This window comes from Sebastes fasciatus, chromosome 11, assembly GCF_043250625.1.
Source record: "Sebastes fasciatus isolate fSebFas1 chromosome 11, fSebFas1.pri, whole genome shotgun sequence".
Taxonomy (NCBI): Eukaryota; Metazoa; Chordata; class Actinopteri; order Perciformes; family Sebastidae; genus Sebastes; species Sebastes fasciatus.
The window spans coordinates 10,988,778-11,015,452 of NC_133805.1; the positions used below are offsets into that span (position 1 = coordinate 10,988,778).

The following is a 26,675-nucleotide window of genomic DNA, read 5'->3' on the forward strand; positions in this document are numbered from 1 at the left end:
TAAAGACCCAACCCATCTTCATGAAACTCAACCCTATATTAAGTCCCTGAAATTAATGAAATCAAAATATGCCAAAGATCTCTTTATACTTGAAAATGATCTGACCCTCTGTAACTAATGGTAGCTTAATCCCTTTTTTAAATTATATATACATTTATTTACTTATTTTTTATTTTATTGTCTGTGTAAATGTTTTATGTCTATTGTGATATCTGCTCAGTTTTGAGGATTATAACTTTGTAAATTAATTCATCTTGTGAATAAAAATGTATTAAATTAAATTAAATTAAATTAAATTAAATTAAATCCTGCGGTACATGAAGTACAGGCTTCAAACCCTATAAGAGACAGTAAATGCACGTTTATGTTGAGGTCACTAGAGGGAGCCATCTCCGCAACATTCAAAAAGATGCCCTCGGCGAGGGCAAGGGACAAAACACCACAAGAGTATAAAGCTAAATGAAATAGGGCACCGTCTACATGAGCAGCGCTGTGCCCAAAGGTCACGCCCTATAGACTGAACATCATCACCATGTATGATGTCACTGCACCAGAGCAGCACTTCAGCTACTGTAACCACAGGGCATGTGAGCAGTAACAATAGAAGACACATTAGGACATTTAGGACAGCCTTATCATCATTTTTTCGGATTAAACTCCATTGAAATAAAAACACTATACATGCAAAACATATATGCCAAATGGCAGATTTGTTAAATTACTTCAATAACTGTACATTCAACTGGGCCTCTGCTGCCATCATGTGGCTGGCGGTGGAAATGTGCTTTGATTCCTCAGTAATCAGTGTAATATTAGAGAGGGGTTTCTTTGTCTTCCATAGTATGCAGTATGCATAGCAGTCTATAAACATTACCAAAAATAAAATCATTACATGCACTGGTTCGATTTTTAAAGCAGAAAAAAAACTTGTACCTGCAGTCAGTTTGATCCCCAACACATCAAATAGCTTACCATGTTAGGTCCTGATGGTATATGAAGCATTTTGGCTGTTTTAATGTCACTTTATTTACTTATTTATTACATCGTTTTTGAGCTTATAGGCTACATATGCAGTAAATGCATCCCCAAGAAGCAATGTCAACTGTATACAATTGAATATTAAGACATTTTGGTAAGAAGAATGCATTAAAAGAGTTTTCTGTTGTTGTGTAGATGTTGGTTTAGCTCTGCTCATCCAATCATTTAAATTTTTGACATTGGTAGATGTTTATTATGTTTATGTTTTGGTTTAACTAAATAGATTTTCAAAATAAGGCAAGCAGTCTGGTCCAACATACATGATTAGACCATATGGCAGAGGGAGTAAGATGTGTAGCACTGTTCCACAAACCCAGATATGTGGGATGAGGGAGCGTAGAGGGGCCGGCAGACAACTGCTTATTTGGGTTGACGTATGAATACTATATTAATAGGCAATTGTTTGAAGTTGGAAGTTCTAAATATTGTTTCATCTTTGAAATCAATGTAATTGATTCACTATGTATGTGTATAGCACTGCCTCATAGTGATACAAAATATATATATATTCTCGCTGAAAGAAAATCCTAACAAATGACCATATTATTAAAGGGACATTGTGTAGATTTAGTGGAATATAGTGGTGTGGTTGCAGGTTGCAACCAACCGAGAACCCCTCTGCTCACTCCTCCCTTTCCAAGACTACGGTAACGTGAGTCGCCTAGTGCAAAACCGTGGTAACGCCGTTTGTCTCGCTCAGAGGTCATCCATATCATAATAACACTACTTTAGGAGCAACGGAAGTCAGACGGCGGCTGGCGGTTCCACGGTTTTGCACTCTCTGGCTCACGTTACCGCAGTTTCATAAGCGTGTCAGAGAACTATGGTGGCCATCAAGTAACATAGAAACGTCAAAGGCACTCTCTAGAGTTTGGTTTGTCCGTTCTGGGCTACTGTAGAAACATGGTGGAGCAACATGGTGAACTCTGTGAAGAGGACCCGCTCCCTATGTAGATATGAAGGGCTCATTCTAAGCTAACGAAAACACAACACAGTTACGAATATTATATTACATTTCTGCTAAGAGATCCCCCAAAATGTTCCACACTGTGTCTTTAATAATGTATAAATAAAGACTTGTTCATGGTCTTTGGATTTAATATTAAGTCTGTGATCTTGAAGAAGTAATGTGGTATTGAACGTGGTAATAATACCACTTGAGTTTATTTTCTGACCTGTATAGTATTCTAGTTTTGCTGTAATATTCGTACAATGGGCTATCACAGAATTTACTAGTTATTTGTCTTGTGGGCCTCATAGACAATTAATTTAGTAAGTAAGTAAGCGAGCCAGCCATAGTATACTATTTCTAAAACACACATTATTTGGCTGCACTCCAGCGAGAGGTCCCCAAAACCCCGGTGGCTTCAACAATAAAGACTCTGTTGACACAGTGAGACATTATGAGGAAGAAGTTTATTGAGGAGCGATACAGAGACACAGAAAATAACAACTGATGCAATTCCCCCAGTTTAACATTATGCCCTCTGCTAAACATCTCACTACGACTGGAACTATCTCGTTGTTGGTCTTCAGCAGATGTTGTTTTTTTCCTTTTCTTTCGTCAACTTTCCAATTCTCTTTCTACATTTAGCTTTGGCAATACAGAATTGTAATTCATGCCGGTAAGGCAGTCTAAAATTCGAGAGAAGAGAGCATTTAGTGAATAGAGACACAGAGAACGATTAAAGCGCTAGGATCCTTGATGAGGTCTTAATAGTCCACAGGTACAGTATCTCCTTATCATTACCTATATACATCAGAACACAGTTCAGGCCCACATACACAATAACAAACTGACAGAGAAGCACTTGAACATTGACGATACCGCCTTAAGCTCTGATGGAGACGCTGACTGGCTGGCTGGCTTCGATGGTTGTGAGAGAAGAGGAAGTAAAGAGAGGCTAGGAGGAGTTGAGAAAAGAGAAAGAGAGCGCTAGTGTGTGATGGGGGCATGGAGTCGCATGTTTCAAACCTGAGAAAAAGGCTAAATGGAAACATGTAAATGCATGTTCGTTCAAGAAGGATCGTGTGTTTTGCCACGCTAATTTTTATTTTTTTTTCCTTCTCACGAGTCAGCATCTGAATCCGAGCTTAAAGCCGCAAAGGGTCACAGCTGGACCATCGATACAGCACAGGTGGACACCTGTGACGAGGTTAAATGCATTATTGAGGCTGTTTTTCCATATAGAGAATACTGAAGGTGCTCCTCAGCCTTGCTATGTGTGTATGGCTGCTACTACAACACGGGAACAACTCACTAAAAGTCCAACATTAAATTTTTACCCCCGAGGGTGTTTTAATGATTCATCATTAACAGCTTTGACCATGAAAACAAATACAACTGAAACGCCAACAAACGTGCAGACGGACGGCACATGCACACACGTGTCCTCACGCACTCGTACACAGAATTACTCGCGCACAAACACTCACATACTAAGATACAACTTCTGTTCCTAAGAGAACATTAAGCTGATAATTAACACTTAAAGGGGGGCATTATACAATAAATTAATACAATACTAAATCAAACCCAGCCTACATATAGGCAAATTAGTCCCTCCCCCATATACACACACACACGCACACACACAAAAACACACGCACACACACTCTACATACACACACTCCCATGCAATAAAAGCAGCTTATGTGCCATGCTGCATTTTGGAATGAGTAGGGCAGTACGACTGCTGAGCGTATTTTCATGTAGAAGCAGCAAGTGGGGGGGTGGTGGCTGATGTGGTGACGGGTTTCTGAGGAGAGGGAGGGGGGTTAAAGGTTCCAGGGACTGATACCGGGTAGTGGATCTGCTAAGCAAACCTGGACCACAGGCGAGCAACAAGCGCACATACACATACACCACAAGACAAGTACCATACTGTACATAGATATATGGACATCGTCACCTGGCAGGAAATTGAGGGTCGAGGGGGTCAAAGACTTCAGTGTCTGCACTAAGGAGAGAGACCGGGACGGCAGAGCCATGGCTAATAGAGGAGGGATGGAGAGGGATGAGGGAGGGAGATAAGTGGATGAGGAACCCATTTAGATGTTTACGGTGGGGCTTGTCTTGTAGGAGATGGCGGGGGCCGCCGGCTTGTGAGGAGAATGAATGATGATGTGTCAGAGAACAAGGACAGATAAGATGAGGAAGGAAAAATGAGAGGGGAATAGTAAATAAGATGAAAGGAGACAAGAAAAGAGACAAAATTAGACACAAATTTACGAGATGCTGTGTACAAATTGTACAAATGTTTTCATCGTCTCACACATAGTCAAAATTAGTAGGGATTCACCAAAGGCCCAATGATACGATATTATCACGACATTTAAGTCACGATATATTATAGCTTATTTTAAACATTTTGCGATACACTGCGATAAGATATATTACAATTTATTGCGATTTATTAGCTTTTTTTCAACTGCAAATTATGCCTTTGTCTGTTTTATCTAATAAGATCCAGTTTTCACTCTGTTCATCTCAGAGTTTTCATTCACATATCTTGAGGTCAAAGGTCAAGGGACCCCTTTTAAAATGGTCATGCCAGTTTTTTCCTCGGAAAAATTTCACCCTCAACATCACTGTAGCTTTAAGACTGAACCTGCTACAACCTCTGAAAGACAGAAGAGCGTCCGGGCTGGCCGGCGGATTGTTAAGAGGTTAATAGTTTACATAATAAAAGATCAATACTTGACGTCCGTGTATCAATACAATATTACCACGGAAAATATTGCGATACTAGGCTATATTGATTTTTTCCCACACCCCTAAAAATTATCGATGTAAAGATTGTTAAAAAAATGAGTAGTTAGATGAAAACATCAATACCACTGTCACACTGTTAATAAGAGCAGCTGAGATCTGAGTCTGAGCAGGAGAGCTTGATAAGATATCAAATTCACCAAGAATGCCCTATGTAATATTACAAAATGTTCAGTTCTATGTAAAAATATATATTTTTTTATACATAAGCAAAATATACAGTTTGGAGATGTGCTCCCAAGTTTCTTATTAGTACGAGTAATTTATTATTTCCAATGGGAAATTGCAGTTCTATGGGTTTTAATCATCCCTACCCTCATAAAGACATCAGAAGAGCATTTTTTTGTGTCTTCCTGACAGATAAGTTGTGTGAAGGTTGCATTTACCTGGGGATGCTAGGGGGGGCCCTGTTAGGGCGGCTGGGAGCCTGAGGGCTGTCAGCACTATTATTGAAGGGCCCAAGGGGTCCTGGGCGGTTAGGTGGTGGCGGAGCCCCTCGGGGAGCCGGGCGCTGTCCCGAAGACATCCTCCTGGGGGCAGTGGGGCTGGATGGAGGAGACCTGGAGGAGGGAAAACATATAGTATTGAATGACGTTTAGGAAAGAAAGAGCGCAGCTAACAACAGTTTTGATTTTAAATGGTTACATGTATGTGATCAGTTTAATTCTAGTAACTTTACCTGCGACCACCGGCTCCTCCCACCCAGGAGTTGTCAACAGGCGGAGGCATGGGGATGGTGATGGTGGAGGTGGAGATATCACCGATGATGAGGAGGGCCTCCTTCAGGGCCGTGTGGGTCCTCAGCACCTCATCCCTCCTCTGGGCCTGCTCCTGGGACTCGTCCATCAGGGCGTTCTGGTCACCGGCAGAGTACAACTGGGCCAGCAGCTCTGCATTGATGAAGTCCTTCACCTGGTGGCAGGAAGAGGTAGTGCAGGATGAGGAATCAGAAATGTAAAAATGAAGAAAAAGTACAGGCCTTCTGATGGTTATTTTTTCACTCAAAGGTTATCAAGTCACTATTAGTATTAATAGTAATAGTAGTACTATCTTGACGTTACAGCAACAGGAAAAGGAGAGCTGTCTTCACGGCCCATATAAACGAACAATTTTCTTACATTGTTGATCATTAGATGCATGATGGTCTTGGGCATGAGGTCCCGGATGCACTTGTTGACAATAGCCATGTAGGAGTCCACCAGGTTACGGATGGTCTCCACTTTACGCTCCAGCTGAGGGTCCATGGAGAAGTTCTCTGCAGCGGTGGTGGTCTCACTCTCAACCTGTAGAGGGAGAGAGGAGAAATACTCTTTAACCAAGGAAAGAGAAACTTTTACAAAAAGATATTGGGTGCATTGTATGACTCTGACTATTTAATACAGGGTGATTACATTTTTCCTAAAAGAATGGCGTGTGTAAATGTTAGAAAACTAACTAACTAACTATGTTTGCCAAATGTGTTTATTTCCAGAATTGTCATGCAAAATACGTTAAAATATGGAAAGTTTAAAATATAAAAAAAATGAGCGACATAGAAGGTGTTAAATAATGTTAAGTCGTCACGCACATCCAAAATGAACAAATCCTTGAGTGACGTTTCGAGCAGATGCTTTTCTTCAGAAATGATAGAGGCACGTCTATTTTATTCTAGCCATATAGAAGGCATGACAGCTACGGGCTTGATGTTATTCTTATGAGCTGTGAGGTTCTCACCTATATTATTCATATTTATTACACGGCTTTGTCGAATACTCGATTCTGATTGGTCAATCACGGCGTTCTACGGTCTGTTATTTCTTTACAGCAGACCGTTGCTATGTATAACAGACCGTTGCTATGGGCGCAGTTGTGATGTCGGACTTTGGCGGACCGTTTTTGTTTTCTTAAGTAAGTAGCCGTGTAATAAGCGGGATAATGTAGAGCTAGCGGGTCATTGTTGTGAAATAAACCCCTTCAGGGTGAGGCAGCACCCCGTGGACCCCGACGGGGTTTATTTTCCCTTACATATTTCTGTATATTATGAGTATATATGTGCTTTTCTTAATATAAATGTAACGTTACTGGTAGTTATATGTGGGGTGTTTGGGTCACTGGCGTTATCATGTGACCAGAGCCTATATATTTAAAGATGTCGTCTGTTCATATTACTGAGTCTGAAGAAGAGCATCTGCTCGAGACGACTTAAGGATGTGCTGATAAATTGCACTTAGGGGCGCCACAGTGTGCGGACCTTTATTTATATTTTCATAACTTAGGAGGTGGGAAATAAAATAATAATAATATGAAAGAGGAAAGGTAAATAATAAGAATACGTTAGGATTAGACAGAAAAGGGGAACAAAAGATAAGAAACTGTCACTTATGGAGTAACATCGAGTGAGAATGGATGAGTTTGCTCACCGACATGACTTTCTCAGGATAGACCCCGGCACGTAGGAGAGAAGATTTCCAGCTGTCCACATCATCCTGAGAGTCACACGCCAACTCCAGGGTGCGATTGTCCTTGTACACATTCCTAAAACACCGTGACACACGACAATATGCATTCATCATACACCAACTTGAGGAGTGTATTTACCTAAATAAACATCACAATGAGATCTAACTAATCTATGAATGATTATTTTTTTTTTTTTTAAAAACACGTAGACAATGCTTCCCATTGTTACAAAAAGTGTTCAACAAAAATATGTAAACTCTGACATCTGGAAGCATTGACAGTATTAGGTTAGGTGCCTCCTTCCATGTGGGATATTTTGTTGTTTAACCCTTCCCGGGGTTTCCAGCCAAGAGGGATGAATAAACTGAATTACCATTAAACGTTTTACAGGACGTTCTGCACCAATTACTAAAAGTGCAGGCCTGATAATAAACATTATAAACAGATTCACCGTGTTATGGATAGGCTGCATTCCTATATTATTATCGTCAAGCTACTATTACAACATCAAGACCTTCAAGTAAATCTGTTTTTGTAATAATCCCGTGCAATAATGCACTGTAAAATGTCTGCTATTGTAATTACACTTCTTTGTGCGTCTTGAACACTTTGTGCATCTTGAACACACAAACTTCATAAACTGAGCTGTGGATCTATTAGAAATAGCTCCAGTCTGCAATCATGCATACATGCATGCATACATCGTGTACAAAACACATAATCCAAAACATATTTCAGCTGCCGCAACCAGCACACAGGCCTCGGACTCTCTAACTCCATCTACTGCATGTGATCGCTGTAAAAAAGTTGTGATTTATTTGCAGCCGCATGAAAAAGTAGAAGTTAAGAACGTTAAAGATCTCCCAGCTGACCTTGACTCTGTGTTGAAAATGCAGAATATGTGCTTGCTGGACATGAAACTCTTCTCCACATCGCGGACCTTCAGGTTGTCCAGAGGGAGCATGTACTTCTTCTCTTTCTCCTGCAGCGGATGAGGAAAACAGAAGGTATGGATCAGGAGAGCGTTCTATGACTAATGCAATTTGCTCTGTTTGTTATTTTTCAGGAATTCTTTTGCAATGAAATTATTGCAAAATTGTGCAAGAATATGGACATAAGAGAAAGGTGAATTCAGGTTTTTAAAGAGGGGGAGACAGGGGGTGAGCAAAGAGAAAAGGGGGTGATAGGAGGGAGGAGGAATGGGGGAGAGTGGGAGGTAGTGGGGGTGGCGGGGGTGGGTGGAGAAGGGGGTTAGCAGGAACAGAGAAAGAAAAAGGGAGAAGGAGAGCACATGTGGAAGTCATTACAGTGTGGGTCAGGACACAGTCGTTCTTCACGGTGCGTTTTTGCCGGGGAGAGCTGGCAGCTAAAGGCTGAGTGAAAGACGGGGAAAACGCAGATATACGCCAGCACTGGAGGTCCAAACACAATGTTCATCCTCTAGTAGAAGCTCTGTGACATATTCAAAGAGTGGCCTGCGACGGATGCTGAAGAAACTCTTAATTTTTACACTCCATCCTTGCCTCCATCTTTCGTCTTTTTTCTTTTATCCCTCCCCCTCTATATTTTCTCAATATTTTTTCTTTCCATTCCAGAGGGGCCCACTTCCTGCCTGATTTTTTTTTTTTTTTTGAAGGAGGGAGAGAGAGCGAGAGGGAGAGATTAAATGACAGCCTGGCGTTAAAACTCAACATCTGGTAGTGCTTAGCAGCACACAGAGAACCAGGGAAGGAGGGAGAAGTTAAAGAGACGGCGGGCGAAGGAGGAGGAGGAGGAGGAGGAGGAGGAGGAGGAGGAGAGACCGAGAAGAAGAAGAAGAAGAAGAAGAAGAAACACAAAAGTGGATTTGCAAAAGATTTGCAGAAGAAAAGCCAACATCTGGCCTGAAGGTCCGGGAAGAGGTGGTAGATGGTCGCAGGTAAGAATTAAAGAGGATGAAGACAAGACAAGAAAACTCTGCAGACTCTTCTGCGTTGTATTCCCCAAGGGGTCACTGCGGCCCATATATGGTCACATGGGTCTCCTCCCTCTTCCTCCCTCTTCCTCTCCCTTTCTCACTTACTCCCCCCCTCCGTCTCTCTCTTTCCCTCTTTTTTGTAATACCCCCTCCCTGAACGTGCAGCCAGTCTGTCCCAGTCGTCTGAGCGAATGTGCCACGTCAAGGCTGGATACTCTTCATGGCCGGCGTGACCAAAACGGACCGCGAGGGGACCCAGAGCTCGAACCGTCTACCACCAAAACAAATAAACACGCCAGGAGACGTCCACCGAAAAGGCCCGGGGAAGGCGGCGAACGCGGACGAGGCGGCTTTGACGGGGTTTTCGATTAGACGGGATCCTTGCTGCCAAAATGGAGAAGCGGCGAAGGGAGGGCACAGACGACAGGAGCCGCCGGCGAGCATCTGGAATGGCAGAAAACGGCAACGCAGGGCCCGGCTCTTAGCTCCGGCTCCGTCCACCCAGTGTTCAGACTACCTGTTCATTATCATACTGGTGTACAGTAGTCTGCACATTGGTTAGACTGGGCATGGACCCCTCTTCTGTCAGTCTGTCTTTCTGCTGTGTCGCTCTCTCCGTCTCTCTGTTGGCATTCCAAGATGTGTGTGGTTTTATTTTTGCATCTGTTCCTTCCTTCACACCCTTTTGCTATTTATAATCAGTATGTGATCTATATTCATCTGTATTTTGTCCTAAGTGCATTCTAACACACTTCCATTTCACTTCTTTTTTTGTTTTTTGGAATAAACATACATCACCAATGTTCAACACTAACTGCAGATTTGACAACTTGTTTAAGGTGTGAATGAATCTAAAATGTTGCAGCCAGAACGATAAAAGATTTTAAAAGCTCACAAAATGGCGAGCGCACATAATTTATAGCATGAATGAGTAAGTGTGCAGGCTGCTAGCCCGGGTGCTCTGATGAAGATGTGGTCCACTGGAATGGGGGGGGGGGGGAGGAGCGAGTGTGGCTGCAAAGCGTCCAACGCAGGCCAAAGGAACGAGGGCCAATCAATCAAGTGCAGTTTGAAAATACAGTCAGACACCTCCAGTGAAGTTATTTCAGTGGGTGGCCAAAATGGAGTTGAAAGGCATAGGACACTGGCGTAAACGAGATTGCTGTGGTGTCGAATAACTGCGAAAAGGCTGGTAGGAAAAAGTGTTCTGCAGATGGTGCAAGAAAGCACCAGTGCACACAAAGAATATGTGTACACACACAGGATGTGTTGCATTTGACTGGTCAGTTAAATGAGTCTATTTAGGTAAGCTTGTGTTGTTGGTTTTGTGGTGAAAGTCAAAGAGTGGACCAGTTGCATGAAAAATATTACGCTCTATTATACAGGGACAAAGCAGCGACTCATGAAGTGATAGCTGCTTATGAAGTTGAAGGTCAGAAAATGGGGGATATTGATATTTAATAGAGGGGTTTCTCTCTCTGCCCGAAAACATTGGAGGCTGATGTTTGGATTAAAAACTTGTGATTTTCCTGCCAAGAATGCGAGCAGTTCCAAAGTTACTGCCAACCACAGGAGGGAGGAGGGTGTGCGAGAGAGTGTGTGTGTGTGTGTGTGTGTGTGTGTGTGCACGTGCATGCGTATGTGACTATAGAAAGTTCACGGGGTGTAAAACAGAAATATACAAGGCGAAGCCAGCGGAGTCTATAATTTCCTACATTACCACACCGACGTATCAAATGACAATCTGTAGGCCCCGGTGCTGTGTGCTGCTGTCTGAGGGCTGAGTATAGTAGTTCATATATTTTGGGTGTCTGTGAGTGAACATTTGGTTGGGATTGGGCCTGGTCCAGATTTGCAGAGAAGAAGCGAATGCCTGAATTCCCAGTGGAAAGAGGTGGGGAGGGAAGGAAAGAGAGAAAAGAAGGGAAACTCAGAGACAAAGGGAAAGATGAAGGGTTGAAGAAGAAGGAGTGAATGACAAGAACCATGGCCTTCACGTACAGTACATTACTCTTCAACAAATGCTAAAAGGTCACAAATAGTGAGTTAAGTTGACCTGCGATAAAGTGGAACCACGTATAAAAATCTACTTTACAACCCAGGCTGGAGAGAACACTGGTGTCTCCATCAAATACAAATTCTACTCTGTGTATCGCTCTTGGAAAAGAGACCAAACAATGTCAACTAAACATACAACAATGCAGCGACAACACCAACTGGCTGAAGGAGTTGCAGTGTGTCTGCCTATCTACACTTGCTGTGCAGAATATCCTCCAACCTGTACAGCAGGCACAGACAGGCAGATAGACATCAGCCCGCCAAATGAGCCAGCAGGACGGACCAAATGCTGCATCCTCCTGTCGATGCCGAGCGGCGCAAACGGTGTGCCAGTATGTCTGTCTGTTGGTTTTTATGATGTATTATCAATGAGAATGGAAATAAAAAATTATAAAATTCTTCCATGAGATCTGAGTCGTTTATCTACCGTGTATGAATTTAATTGCTCTTTCCATTCCATCAGTTTTAGCTGATTTTGTATTTAGTTAAATACATAAAGAGCAACACCACAAAGAATATTTTTCACATTTTCTCGACCATTTTCACAATCTAAAGTAATTTCTTTCCCGCCGGGAGACATTCAGATGAAATATAAAAACATTGCACATATTCATATTAGGCCTGTCGATGCAAATTTGTTTTAACACCACTAATTTCTTTAACACATTAACGCTACTTGCGATTTTTAGGATGTAGCGGCTCAGTTTTAAAGCTAGAGTGAAGATACTGGTATCATATGAATATAGAAAACCTAAAGAATTCATTGGTAACGACCGTGTCATACTAGCTTGTCATGAAAGAGGTTAAATAATGCTCCAAAATTCATAACATTTTGGTGAGGAAAAACTGGCATGGCCATTTTCAAAGGGGTCCCTTGACCTCTGACCTCAAGATATGTGAATGAAAATGGGTTCTATGGGTACCCACGAGTCTCCCCTTTACAGACATGCCCACTTTATGATAATCACATGCAGTTTGGGGCAAATCATAGTCAAGTCAGCACACTGACACACTGACAGCTGTTGTTGCCTGTTGGGCTGCAGTTTGCCATGTTATGATTTGAGCATATTTTTTATGCTAAATGCAGTACCTGTGAGGGTTTCTGGACAATATATGTCATTGTTTTGTGTTGTTAATTGATTTCCAATAATAAATATATACATACATTTGCATAAAGCAGCATATTTGCCCACTCCCATGTTGATAAGAGTATTAAATACTTGACAAATCTCCCATAAAGGTAATTTTTTTTTTTCATCCAATGACAAATACTTCGTCTAAATACTCAGAAACCAGAACACCGAGCTGAAAGACACTAAAACGCTTCGTAAAGCTGATGTTGGACCTGCAGAGTCGGGTCATAATTCTCTGTAGATTTGTTATTACGAGCTACCCCTTTCACATTAAGAGTGATTTAATCCATTGTTGTTATAAAAAAAGAAATATAGCTGCTTTAAACTCACCTCATCATCCTTGAACCAGGAGAGGCTCTCGGCAGTCAGCACAAACCAGTACTCCTTGGCTCCTCCCTTCATGATGCTGATGTTGTTGATGGTCAGCCAGCCTTTGCGGATGACCTGAGGGGAGGGTAAGGGCATTGCTAGATGTTAGAAATTGCTGTAATGATAAAATAAATATAATAAAAACACAAAAAAAACAAGAGCTGGAGCTCCTCATCCGTAATGATTTTGATTAAAAAAAATGTGCCCAAATGAATCTGTGCAGGTAATCGATGCATGAATGGAGATGAAATGTGTGTGAAGGTCAGGTTAGGTGTGTCATCGTGTCTTTGTGACTCACTCAGAGCCGAGCATGTGACCGTGTGTCAGTGCAGTCTCATTCAAGGAACTGTGTTCACAATGCCACAAGCAGAGGCTCAGTGTTAGCTTGTTAAGTGACCATTGTGTTAAGTGCTTCAAGCACACAATAGAGCATGTGTGTGTGTGTGTGTGTCAACTGTGTTAGGTATAGGAACCCTACAAGCCCTACATAAACAGGCCTGCAGGCACAGTGCCAAGTGATTATTAGGTTAGATTACTGTCAGTCTTGCACCGCCTAAGACTCACTAAGGAGGTTACCCAAATCATTACAAAGCCTTTCTGTCACAGGCAAACATAGAGGGCTGTTTTGTGCCTGGATCCATGGCAGGATACTAAACACTTTTAGTCTTTCAGATGATATTTTAACTGCCAAAACCATTTAATTTCTATTATTCAAATTGGCAACCCCTTGTAGTCTGCGGACGCTGGTGGGTGGAGGGGGTGTTAGAGAGTAAACGGTTAGAGAGTAAACTCTTACAATCAGGCCTGATGCGGGAGGAGAGGAGGCCTGCAACAGGAAGGAATGTGGGGGGGATTTAGAAACCATGTGGCACTAAAAAAAAAAAAATGGTAACTTTTCTAGTGCGACTTGTATTAAAGAAAATGCCTCTGCCCAAGAGTAGCTCACACAGCCAATTTGCCATTCTTGAACCCCGTCAAGAGTGGAAAACGAGAGAAAACGACTCTTAATGCAGCGGTGCTGGAGAGAGCACCACACAATGGGCAGAAGTGTTACTGCAGGCACAAATGACATTGCAAACCAAAAACCCACAATGAGCGATACTCACCAACAGACACCCATAAGAGGGCAGCTGAGATTCTCACTAAGGGATGGGGATGAAATGCAAAGTGGCACCTTGATGACACAGGGAGGGTTCAAACAAAGGGAAATGTCTCAACAACAACACCAAGTGATGATGGTGGCATAAAGTAATAGAACCCAATGTGATTCTTTTACTGAGATAAAATCATAAAAACCAAAGAAGCAAGCAAACCACTGTAAACAAACTGGTGCCCCACTAAACATAATACACCATGCATTACTAAAATATAAAATAATAATATCTGAGAGAACATAAGGTTAAAATATATATAACATAAAACGTGTGCAATGCAAAAGATTTACTAAAATGAAAGAGTATCTGGGATCATCTCTCTCTCTCTCTGCAGTAGCCATCCTGCTGCTACCTTGACCTTGTGCTCCGCTGTTTGTGTGTGACATATGAGACATGACAAACGCTCACCTGATTTACTGCTGAACTCTGGCTCTTATTAGCCTGACTGCTCCTCTGCTGCGCACTGCGGTGGAGAAACGACAAAACAGAGATGGCAGGAGAGACACGGGATGACGGGGAGGGAAAGGTGAATGTAGAGGAGAGAGCGATGGAGGGAAAAAACATGACAGGGGTAAAAAGGAGATCTTCTAAACATTTGTTTTCACCAGCCTGACATGTTTATTCATAAATAATTGATCATGGTGGCGCCGAGCTAATAGATAGAGGAGTCTTTACTTAGCAAAGCCAATGAAGTCTTCGTGGTTAGTGTTGATGTAAGAGAGCTGGATGTCTATCAACAGCAGAACCTGTAACAACACAAAGCATTTAACATGAAGCGAGTCGTTCTTAAAGGAACATCATAGTGGGAAAGATTCTGATTTTGTTTTCTTTCCAAGAGTTAGGTGAGAAGATTGATACCACTCTCATGTCTGTACCATATAAAGGTGGACGACATGACGAATCCCCACAAGTGAAGCCAAAACATCTTAATCGCCCCCTGGTGGCTGGCTGTAGTATAGGTCATAAGTCCCGCCCCCTCTATGTTAGTGGATGGGACCAAACTAGTACTCAAAGTACACATCAAACAATTTTTCCCAAAGATGGTTTCTGTCATTTAAGGTAGTTCTTATCATGCTGATGTATGTTCAAGTGTTCATTTTTCTGAATTAGTTTGGTTTTAATTAGTTATTTGATGCTATAAAAAGGGAGTGAGACGTCATGATTGACAGCGGGAATTGTACGAGAGAGGAGATGTAACTTTAATTTTCTATAATTGTCACGAGTCTGTGTGATAGGACGTGTCAATTAGATCATAAATGTAGTTATAGAGATATTATGGTTAGTTATTGTGTCTTTCTAGCCAAAGAGCGACCGGGGTTTTAATGTAGCAGCTGGGTGGCTCACGCTAACAAGCTGCAGTCGTGCTTGGCTCGTGATTGGCTCGGGGGCGTGTGTGGGCGGGACCTCCGATCACTACTGTGCAGACTCTGGCTCTAAATGACGTCAAAATCTGCCAAGTGGTTAGCTTAGTTTAGCATAATGACTCGGAGCAGCTAGCTTCTCTCTGTCTGGCACATAAAACCACAACGTGTCGTTATTACACTTCGCTTCTTGTACAGATTAAACAAACGAGTTATAAAGTGTGAGTTAGTGAACTTCAGAGGTGCTGATGGGTGGATTTTGTTACTTTCAAACAGAGACAGGCTAGCTCTTTCACCCGTTTTCAGTCTTTGTGACCAGATGCAGGTGGTTGCTTTATATTTACCATACAGACATGCGAGTGGCATTGATCTTCTTCAAATAAGCTAATTTCACCAAACTATTCCTTTATTTCTTCATACAGTATGTGTATTAATAGTAATCTATTTGGTTAATTGGTACCTTGTTTGTAATTCCATAACATTACAATGACAAATACAGATATAAAACTGTCATATGTGGGCATACAGGTAAGATACCTCCCTCATAAATAAATGTTCATGGCCATAACTGCAAACTAACGAGTGTTACCTGGTCCTTGGCCCGGCTCTCTCTGTCTCGGATATGACAAGTCACAATTCTCTCAGTTTCCTCGCGCAGCATGGGGAAGCACTCCAGCTGAAAGCACATCACACAGCTTATCACTCATTATTCAACAGTAAGCTCATCTTTCATTTTCCAATTGATGTTTCTTTCATTCATCTATCCTTTATCGACTATCCTTCCTTGCTTCGCTTCCTCCTTGCTTCCCTACAAACTTCCAAACCTCCATAAACAAACAGGAGTTACCTTGTTGGAGCACTGGCGCACGGTGTTAATCAGTTCCTGGATGACCATGTCCACGCACTTGACGCAGGGCCCCTTCAGCTTTACAACCTGCTTCTTCACAATAGCCTCAAACGCCATATCTGGGGTGAAAAGTCCAGTCCTGAAGCCCACCAAGAGGAGGAGAAAAAGTGGATGTCAATCACATCTACTTGAGCAATATTGATTTCGGTTCAACATAATAAAACAACATATAAATATTTTATCTGTATTATGGTTCTCTATGCAATAATAAAGGGCTCAGTGTTAAATAACAGTCACAGTAGATGTTGGATGTGCTATTGTTTTCGGAGGGAATTCATGCTAAAATGTGGTGTTTCTTTAAATGTCAGTTTTCTCGCTTGGGTGGCAATTCTTTTGGCTGTGGTGGCTAACCGCTGCTGAACCAATATAGAAACACACAGAGAGGCCGGACTGAACATAGACGAAGAAAGAAAGAAAGAAAGACAACATGCTCCTCCCTTGGTTATAAATTCCCATTTACACCATGTATTTTTAGGCTTTAACCAAACACAAAGATGTGTATTTTTACTTGTTATGATGTTTGTCCCATCAACATTAATACATTTGACTGTCTTCATGCTGTGAATAAATTAATTTATACCTTTATAATGCTAAAAAGCCAGTGGTAGCATGACTGGTTGGTATATCTCAAATATTTGGAGGACTTGTGTGCCTTTATGGGTAAAAATTTCTACCTGATACCGTGGATGTTCTTAATGGCATAACTGATCTCGCGACGCATCTCCTTCTCATCACACTCCATCTGAGGGGAACAGAGAGGAGTAGTTTAGATGGTGGAAACAGAGGACAGAGTTGTAAAACTGTAAAATATGAGAGACCGCATGAAGAGAAACAGCATGACTGGTAAAAGAGTAATTATAAGATGAAATAAAGAGAAAAAAAATAGTACAAAAAGGCTGTATTTGTACTATGAATTTGAACATGTATTGATAATAGTGATGCTATTTAGGGACCATTCAATAGAAAATCACCAGAGAGGGCATTATACAGAGTGTATGGAGAGCTGGGAGGAAATAGGACAAAGAACAAAAGAAGGAAATTGACTGCAAAAAAGAGTCATTTAGTTTTATATTCTGCCTTCAAGACTTAATTGTCTTAAAATGAGAATGAAAAAAGTCTACAGGGGGTGTCATTATTTCAGCTGTTCCCTGTGCACTTTCCTTTGTTTCAGAAAAGTTTCTATGAGCGTCACAATCTTTGAACAAGACAGAATAAGGCAGATGACTCAGTGTCATTGAGGACAATGATTTTGGGAGTTTTAGCAACCTGTGAGTTTAAATTCTACAATTAAAAAATGTCACATGGTGGGATTCTAGTAGATTCAATAGATTGAATATATTTAAAGAGAACCTATTATGCTTTTGTGATTTTTCCCTTTCCTTTAGTGTTATATCGTTTTTGTGTGCTTTTAAAAGGTCTGCAAAGTTACAAAGTCCATGCCAAAGGGAGTTACTCTCCCCCACAGAAACACTGCTCCTGAAATGCCTGAAACGCCTTGCTTGAAGTCCCGCCTTTTCTTCCGTAACATGGTGATGTCACCAAGTAACACATCTGCATAATACCTGCCAAGTGGCTAGTTTGGCATGTCCTCAAACAAAGCTAAATAGAGCAGAGCTGGAGCGGAGTCTGAAGAGTTTGGTTTGGTTGACCAATCAGAGCAGACCGGGATTTTTTTTTTTTTGTCGCTGGAGCTCAAACAGCGTTTCAGACAGAGGGTGAAAAGAGGTGCTGCAGCACAGCTGGTATGACAGAAATAAAGCATGTAAACATGTTCTAGTAGGAACCCAAAATAGTATGCACCTAAAAATAAGCATAAGAGGTCCTTAAATTTGACCACTTTAAGCCAACAAATCATCAAATTGGAGGAAAAAAAAGCCATTTGTATTTAAAAAAGGTGAAACAATTTAACCACAGCTGATTATTTCACTATTGTTTTGCAGTGCCATCTTTATCTATGTGCAACATTATCACCTTGACCAGCTCAAAGGGGAAACGCTCGTGGAAGATGCGGTTGATTTTTGCTCCACCAGACAGCTCCACTGTGTCCACCTGATCCCCTGAGCCCTCAATCCTTTTCTCAAAGTCCACAGAGAACTGCTGCACCATCCTGAAACGACACAATGGAAAAAATATGATAAATAAAAGACCAGCAATGACCTCTGACATCTTAAAATACGAGCTGATAAGCAATGGGTCATCAGATATTTTTGCAGGATACTTAAATTTTATGAACTTAATCTAATGTAAATGCTCTTGTTGTGAGAAAAACGTGGCACTGACTGCAGCAGCTGCTTGGTTTTGCGGGACGGGTCATCAGGTCGGTATCCCCGGTATTCCTCGGCCTCCTTGTCCAGAGCCAACAGCTGGGACTGCAGCTTGCTGCGGAAAGCTGGCAGGGTGTCCCGGATGTGGTTGGTCAATTGCTGTGGAGACACAAAGCCAGCAAAATTAAACAAATTATAATCACATAGGAGCATCAATCAGTAGATTATGTTATTGGCATTTTTGGCTGTACAGTGATTTACCAATCAAGACTGTATATTTCACTGTAATCTTAGATAATCTAACATTCTTTTACAATAACAATGCAGAGATAATGTGGAATGCCAGCCTGAGTGAAACGATAAATTATTTGGAGCTGAGCTAGAAAGAGCGAGTGCTTTTTCCACCTACTGACAGTCTAGTATCACCCACACTGATGTGCCATACAATGGAAGCTGAAAAACAATTCCGCCCTTTTATTAATTATGTAAAGTGCACTGTGGGAAAGCACCGGGAGTAAATCTACAGTATGATCACCTCGTTGAGCACTCTCTGCAGCCGTGGGGTGCCCATTTTCTCAGCCATGTGCCTGTATGCCGCGTGGGACAAGAAGAACTTCCTCTCAGCTTCCAGAGCTGCCTTGATATCTTTCTTCCCATCTATGTCTTTCTGACTGCGATTCACCACTCCGATATAGCCTGGGAATGAATAAACAAGGACAAAAATTGAGAGAAATAATGAATGAGAATCCCGGGAGACAAAGGCAGCGATAGCACGAGCGAGACAAACAGAAAAAGAAGCGAAGTAGAAGTGAAAGGAGGTAGAACAAGGACAGAGTTATTGGACACAGAACACAGGGAGAGAATTTGAAAGTGAAAGGTTACAAGAGAAAGAGCGAGTACAAGAGCCAAAGTGAATCTTGCTGGCATCAGCTCACTATACTGTACAACATACACACCTCTTCGTAGCGGCAGCAACTTGTTCTCCAATATTTCTCGGGCATCTGTGCCTTCGTCCATCAAATCCAGTTTGGTGATTACTCCGATAGTCCTCAGCCCTAGAAACAGGATCAAAAAGAGGGAGTGTGATTGTAATGGAAATTTAGAATTGCTTTTTGGAAGTTTAAAGGCACTATTTTCTTTTAAGAAAGTCCTATTGTGCTTTTTCCCTTTCCTGTTATATAGTTTTTTTGTGCATGTAAAAGGTTTGCAAAGTTAAAAAGTCCACGCCAAAGGGAGTTACTCTCCCCCACAGAAACACTGCTCCTGAACTGCCTGAAACGCTTTGCTTGAAATCCCGCCTTTTCTTCCGTAATGGTGATGTCACCGAGTAACACATTTTGCATAATACCTGCCCAGCGGCCAGTTTGGGACACCCTCAAACAAAGCTAGTTAGAGCAGAGCTGGAGCGGAGTTCGAAGAGTTTGGTTCGGTTGACCAATCACAACAGAGTGGGCCAGCTGACCAATCAGAGCAGACTGGGCTTTAATAGGTCCTCTTTGATAGTTTGGGTCACTTTTCCAAGTAAAAATGCAACACTAGCTAATACAAGCTTCTGCTTATTTTCTGTTTTATATCATTGTAAATTGAATACATTTTGGTTTTGGCCTGCTGTTCCGACAAAATGAGCACTTTAAAGATGTCACCTTTGCCGAGGTTCCTAATGCAGCTTTGCATCCAGTTTTCCTTTCCTTTATTCCTTTCCTCTTCTCTACTTCTTTCTTCATATTAATTGCACTTCTGCCACGTCATCCTTTCCAAGCATCTTTGGCTGTTAGCCTCCCATCTCCCTGCTCCCTCCTGTATTCTTCCACCTCACTCTCCTTGTGTGATATTATTCATCCCTCCCACAAGGTTACTTTGTCCAAGTCCTCCTCTTCCTAGCTAATTCGTCCTCCTCTCCTGTCTGAAGGTCAAACATTAAATTAAGTTGATTCTTTTCTTACCCTTCCTCATTATCCCACTTCCAGCGTCTCTTTTTCCTTCGCATCACCTATTCTGTGTTTCTTTAATTCCACCCATCCCTTTCTGATTTTCTTTTTCCTCCCTCCTCGTTTCTCTTTTGATGTCCTCCTTATCCTCCATTTTCCCCTTCTCTCAGCCCCTCGTTTCTAATAATAATGTGACACTTGATCGATCCCTGTAGGGAAATTCTGTTTCCACATTCGGAGAGGTCGTTGAACAAGGTCAGACACTCAGCACCATCCCTGCAGCTGATGGAGATTCAATGTCTTGCTCAGGTCAGTCTCTCTAACCACGAGGCCACCTTTTACGTGCTCCATTCCTCTTTCTATATCTCTCCTACAGCCTCCTTCACTCCCAACATCCTTTCCACGCGCTCGCCTCACCCTGTGGGTCGACGTCCTTAGCCAGTTTGAGAGCGTCAGAGTTGGCCAGGTCAGAGTTGGCCGGAGTGACGGCCAGGATCAAGCAGCTCTCTCTGGTGATGAACTGCATGATCATTTCCCTGATCTGCTGCTCGATGTCAACTGGCTGGTCTCCGACTGGCACCTTAGTGATCCCCGGCAGGTCGATGAGAGTCAGGTTCAGCACTGCATAGACAGAGAGATGCAACATAAGAAGAACTGGTCATACCTGTGTGACATTTTGTAATTGTAATCAGAAAAACTGTAGTTAGACCCCAAAAAAGACCAAAATACCATAATAAATATCCAGCACCTAATCTTTAAACTTGAATAAACGAATAGTGGAACTAAGATTGGGTTGCATCAGCTATTTGTAATTTCATTAGGGGAGACCGGGGGCATTTGTAACATTTTTTGGTTTTGATGTCATTACTCAAAAACCTCTTGAGCTACTTGGATACAGTTTTTTGTAGGCAACTTGTATTGTGTGCTACTTGTTAACAGTCATTAAATACTTTTGCAAGCAATGTTTGAGTCACAATATTACCATCAACATTTGGTAATTTAAGCTAGCATTATTGGCACAATGTTTTGTAGTTTGACGTATTTTAAAATCCTCCCAGTTTAAACAGTATTTCAATCTAGTGTCAGGTCAGATACGTCAACAATTTCTCATATTAGCTACCCCTTCTACTTTGCTACCCCTAAACAGGTTATATGTTAGCAAGCATGTTTTGCCAGTTGGTTCCATTAGCGCGGCGACGCAACAGTTACACCTGGCAGGTAGCTAGTTGGTGTAAATATGCAGTAATAACTAACCTCTATGCAAAGAATTGTGTGATGAAACTCTTCACTTATATCTGGGCTACGTTTGCACGTACTAACAGCTGGTGCAACCGCCTCCATGAGCAAAACTGGTGGAAATGCTGTAGGAAATACTAGCTAATTATAATCATTTTTAATTGTGCATACTGTATATATCAGTATAATATGGTTTGTGGGCAACAATAGGATCCACTCCTTCCCAGAAATTTCAAACCTGAACTTCATCTGAATACTAAATGGAGATGAAAATGTTCGTGTTAGCATTTTCTGCCTTGTTGTTAATTGACAATTAACCAGTCTTAGCATTTCAAGATGTAATTCCAATGTGCTTGGATGTTTACTGTCCATGCTATTAGTTTGAAACCAGAAAGTATAAAAAAAAATATATAGGTATAAGCTAATAAGCTAAACTTATAGCTAATAAATGATAAGCTAATAGCTATAAGCTAATTTGAATCAGTTGTATTCTGAATGGAGCTCTGCAAGTGGAAGTTTACAGATGGTAGCAACCTGAACTAATTAGTCCAATTCAAACTTACTTCAATTCAAGGCTCTGGTTATAAAGGACCACATTCACTTTTACAGCAAATCTAAAGACATCAGTATAGCAGCAGTATAGTGTTATCCATATGAACACGGAGCCTTTAAATGACCTTCTCCTCCTTTTAACTCCTCAACGTCATAGAAATTCATTCACACACTGTGTAATTATTTTGTTGGCAAAACCACATTCTTTGTTTCAAATGACCCAGTTTTTAAAAAACCTTTTCTGCCAGCAAATAATACAAAGAGCGAGAGTGTGATGACTCACAGCTGGTCACGGTCTACCTTGATTCAAAGGTGTTACTGTGTGCTTGTTACTTGGAGGAAGGAAAGCAGAGTTATGGCTCGCGTACCGTGAGGGGAGTAAACCCGTAGGTTGATGGGGACGGGAGATATGCCTTTGTTGGCCCCCGTGGCGCGCTCCGTCTCCTGCTCGATCTCTTGGCGGACCTCATCGAAGTCTATGAACTTCTTCCCTTTGCAGTGGAGGAATTCAGCCCATTCTGAGAGGATGAAAATAAAGATAAGTGGGATTAGTGGCGGCTGTGCTACATGTGCATCTGAGAGAAAAAATAATGCCAGTGTGAGAGGGAAAAAAAGCCAGAGAGAAAAAAACAAACAGTATAATTGTATGTGTTCATGCTAGCATGTGTGGGTGTGTGAATGTGTGTGCGCCCACCTGCAGTGGCGCTGATAAGCTGCAGAACCAGGGGCCTGCGGGTGACAATACCAGATCCACGGGGCAGAAAGTCCCTGAGGAAGGACAGCCAATCAAAACTCATTACATCAAACCACAGTCAATGTAAACATTTATCAGAGAGTGTAGGCGTGGATATTGTCGGCGTAATGATATCTTCATCTTGAGGGTTTTTTCCTTTGAACTCTTGAAGGACAAATTTATTATAGGCTAATTATACCCTTCAATGTCACTAATCTGGCATGCTATACGGCAGTTCAATATAGTCTGAGTGGAATAGGGGCCATTTTAAAAACACTGCCACTCCTGAAGCTTTCAGCTGCTGCTGCAAGTGCTCCAACAGTACAGAACAACCTGACCTGATAAACAACAGGTCAAAATGAAGAGCTGCATCGCTGACAGGGAGCTCTCGCTCATTTAAAAACGATGACTTCACCATTTCCTGAGGGGGTTCCACACCAACTCGTTTTGTGTGTGTGTGTGTGTGACTGTGTGTCCACTACTGTGCATGCCACACACACACCTGACAGCCATCCCGACCACCTCCTATGCTAAAGGTCTGTTCCAAGAAAACCTTATTAACACATATCGACCCACGGAGCTCCCTCAAGTGGCATGAGTTAAAAAAAAAGAGGAGCCCACTACTTGTCCATTCAGCTCTGTGCAGAGCCAGTTCTGGACAGATGGACCATTACTCAGCATCACGACTCTCAATGAGGGGCTGGAACAGGACAAAATCAATGCATCCATCTGGACATGCATGTTAAAACTGCACAAGAGAGGGAACTATTTGCCCACACCGAAAGCAATCTAGCTAATGCTGCACTTCCACAAATTTGGGGTGGACTTGCGAGCGACAGATTGAAAAGATAGCGGTCAGTATTGAAGCAGCAGAGGCCGAGACATTCTCACGTTTAGTCCCTACCATGGGTCAACCTCCAAAAAACACTACAGTTCCCATAATGCATCATATAATCATTAGACATTCCCTGCTCTGATCTTTCAAACTCAATACCTGCAGTTTATAACGCATTTTCTTTTGTCAAATATTTGCAATCTAAAGCCAAAGACAAACTCAGACGTTACAAAGCTCCCTCCAGAGCCACAGAAGACATTATACAGCTGATTTCACAGGCTGGGTACAGCGCTCTCCATGGCGGGCAAACTGACCTTTATGTGTAACATCGGTGTGACCCTTTCATTTTTTTTAAGCTTTGACCGTTGCCATGGTATTCGACCTCCAAATCAGTATTTCAATGCTTCGTTTTTTTTGTTTATATATAAGGATGTAATAATAATGTATATAAAGCCCATGAAATAAGGAATAATCCCATAACATTATGCATTATTCAAATTCAACATGCATTATTATCGGTTATTCTCAGGCAGATATCGCTGTTTGTTGTGTGTAGAGGTGCGTGTGTGTGGGGCAGTGCGACAGCGGCACTGAAACGGTGAAAATGGAAACAGACAGACAGAAGAACAGGTCAGCCTGCTGCGCCGCGCCACATAGTGAAGCTTTGAATACCTTTGAATATTACTCACCAAAGCTCCGTAGCCCAAAAAATGCTATTCGGGACAGCCTTAATATTATATCAACTGGCACAGACGAAAAAAAGAATGAAATGCTTCAATAAATGAGTCAATTTAGAGTTTTTTTTCCAGCAAATCCTTATATTAAACTAGTCCTCAATTAAAAGGTCCTCCATCTCTTTTAAATGCATGAGCTATAGGACAGAATGGTGCCATAATACTGAGCAGAAAATAGCAGACAAAAGCTTATCATAGTGTAGCTATTGGGCAGTTGTTGTGGGACGTGGCTGTGTTTTCTGATCCATCTTCTTCAACTTAAATAAACACTTATGTCACCAACAGAATCACACTCCTGGTTGTCGAAAGCTTGATCCTAATCCAAATCAAATCAAATGCATCTGCTCATAATTTATTTGTTGTGGGTGACCGGAATCCAGGGCGACATGATGAATATTCATGTGTGTTTTCAGGAGTGGGAGCTGACATGAACAGCAAGATAGTGTTTTTAAAATGGTTATACATGCAGTGATGTGCCTCTTGGAATCTGCATTTTGCACGGGCACAGAACATGGCACTTATCATTTTTATGGGGCTCGACGGCATGTTAATGCCTTCCAAAGGATGCTTGAGGAGCTGTATAGAGATGGATGTTTTTTAGGACTCCGAAGAAAGCCCGGCTGCAGTTGGTGCTGATTGGGCTGAAATCCCCAAAGGTGCTGCTGTAACCCAAATACAGCTTCCAATCCATCCTCTGTCGTTATAGCCACAAGAGTGTGTTTTAAAACACATATACTGAACATAATGCAAGGTAGCAACAGCAGTGACTTAAAGCTGGGGGGAGAGAGAGATGTTTTGAACTCTGCACTGAGAGATTGGCCCCATAGGCCTCTTATGTCATCCTCAAGGTTAACCGGAGAGAAAAGGGATTATCCTATTTACTAGGTGGTCAATTTTTACCTGCCTACAAAGTTCTCCAGCACGGAGCTCTTCCCTGCACTCTGGCCTCCGACCACCGCAATCTGCGGCAGGTCCAGGTTGCAGGCCTGCCCGATGGAGCTGAAGGCATCCTGCAGCTTGTTGACCAGCGGGATCAGGTCCTCCATGCCACGGTTTCCCATGGTGCCTTTAGAGAGCGGGTGGACTCGGGGATCAGCGAATGGAGAGAGAGAGAGAGAGACAGAAAGAGGAGGGGATGAGGAAGAGGAGGAGGAGGAGGAGGAGGAGGGGGGATGTGGAGCTGCTAGGCTATATTAGTCCGGGATACCGCGGTGGTGCTTGTTGATGTAGTGAAGTCATCTAGCCAAGCATTGCCCTGAAGCCAAGCGAGGGTCTGTGGAAGAGGAGAGAGAGAGAGGTGCAGAAAAAAGAGATGTGAACAGACAGGGACAGACAATTGCGCAGTTGCTCACCACATCCACCATAACCTCTCTCTCTCTCTCTTTTGCACACACACACAAACACAATCTCCCCCTCTCTCTCTCTCTCTTTTGCACACACACACAGATCAGCACGAAGCATATACTTTCAAGGGCATTTGGTGAGTGCAGCCTCTATAGGCTCCACAAACATGAATGCAAAACAAAGCTCACATGCATGCACATACAAGCTGTCATACAATAGAATAATATGCAATCCATTGAGAATATATATCCCAGTATAATAATCATGCATTTGTTTTGATCCTACCCCGCCTCAGGATTCCCTCAGTGTGTCTGTCAGTGTGTCCGATGGTCGCTGTCCGGTGCTGAAACCGAAACGACGCGCTCGGATCGAGGCAGCAGCAAAAGAGACGCGCGACAAGGACCCACCGGACGATTATACAAGCACCACCACCACCTGCTATGGCGGTGCATCAGCTTGATCTGTGTGCATTAATTCGCCTTGTGGGGCTTCGTGTTCCGGTCGGCTGAATGTCAGAGCGGTTTCATCCCGAACACAAATTCGCCTTTGACAGATTAATCATTTTTTTTCTCTCTCTCTCTCCTGCGCGCCGCGCTTGGAATAATTGCGAAGCTGCGCCTCGGTTCTTTAGTATCGACGCAGCGGTGGACCAATGAGAGCAGCAGGATGAGGGACGGAGGCTGAGGGATGCAGAGACCTCATTGGCTGAGCAGGTACAGGTTAGGCCTACCTGAGCCCGCCTCCTGTTTACATCCGTGCCATTTGTGTGTGAGTCATGCGGCACGGCTGCGCATCGCTGCAACAAGAAGAAGAAGAAGAAGAAGAAGAAGAAGAGGTGGATGCGCTCCTTCTTCAGATCCC

General features: G+C 42.4%; 1 protein-coding gene across 1 annotated transcript; it reads right to left on the minus strand.

Annotated features, from left to right (window-relative positions):
* Positions 1-2,435: 2,435 nt before the first annotated feature.
* Positions 2,436-25,671, minus strand: dnm3b (dynamin 3b). The gene is made up of 20 exons (XM_074650558.1): positions 25,371-25,671; positions 22,863-22,936; positions 22,537-22,686; positions 20,798-21,001; positions 19,409-19,507; positions 18,988-19,148; positions 18,469-18,611; positions 18,160-18,295; positions 16,863-16,930; positions 16,129-16,267; positions 15,871-15,957; positions 14,596-14,666; positions 14,329-14,383; positions 12,728-12,841; positions 8,122-8,231; positions 7,210-7,324; positions 5,929-6,093; positions 5,490-5,722; positions 5,197-5,370; positions 2,436-4,140 (listed from the first exon to the last, which is right to left on the minus strand). Exons 1-20 carry the CDS (start codon positions 25,529-25,531, stop codon positions 4,098-4,100), a joined length of 2,502 nt encoding a protein of 833 aa, XP_074506659.1. The 5' UTR covers positions 25,532-25,671; the 3' UTR covers positions 2,436-4,097.
* Between the last annotated feature and the right edge of the window lie 1,004 nt (positions 25,672-26,675).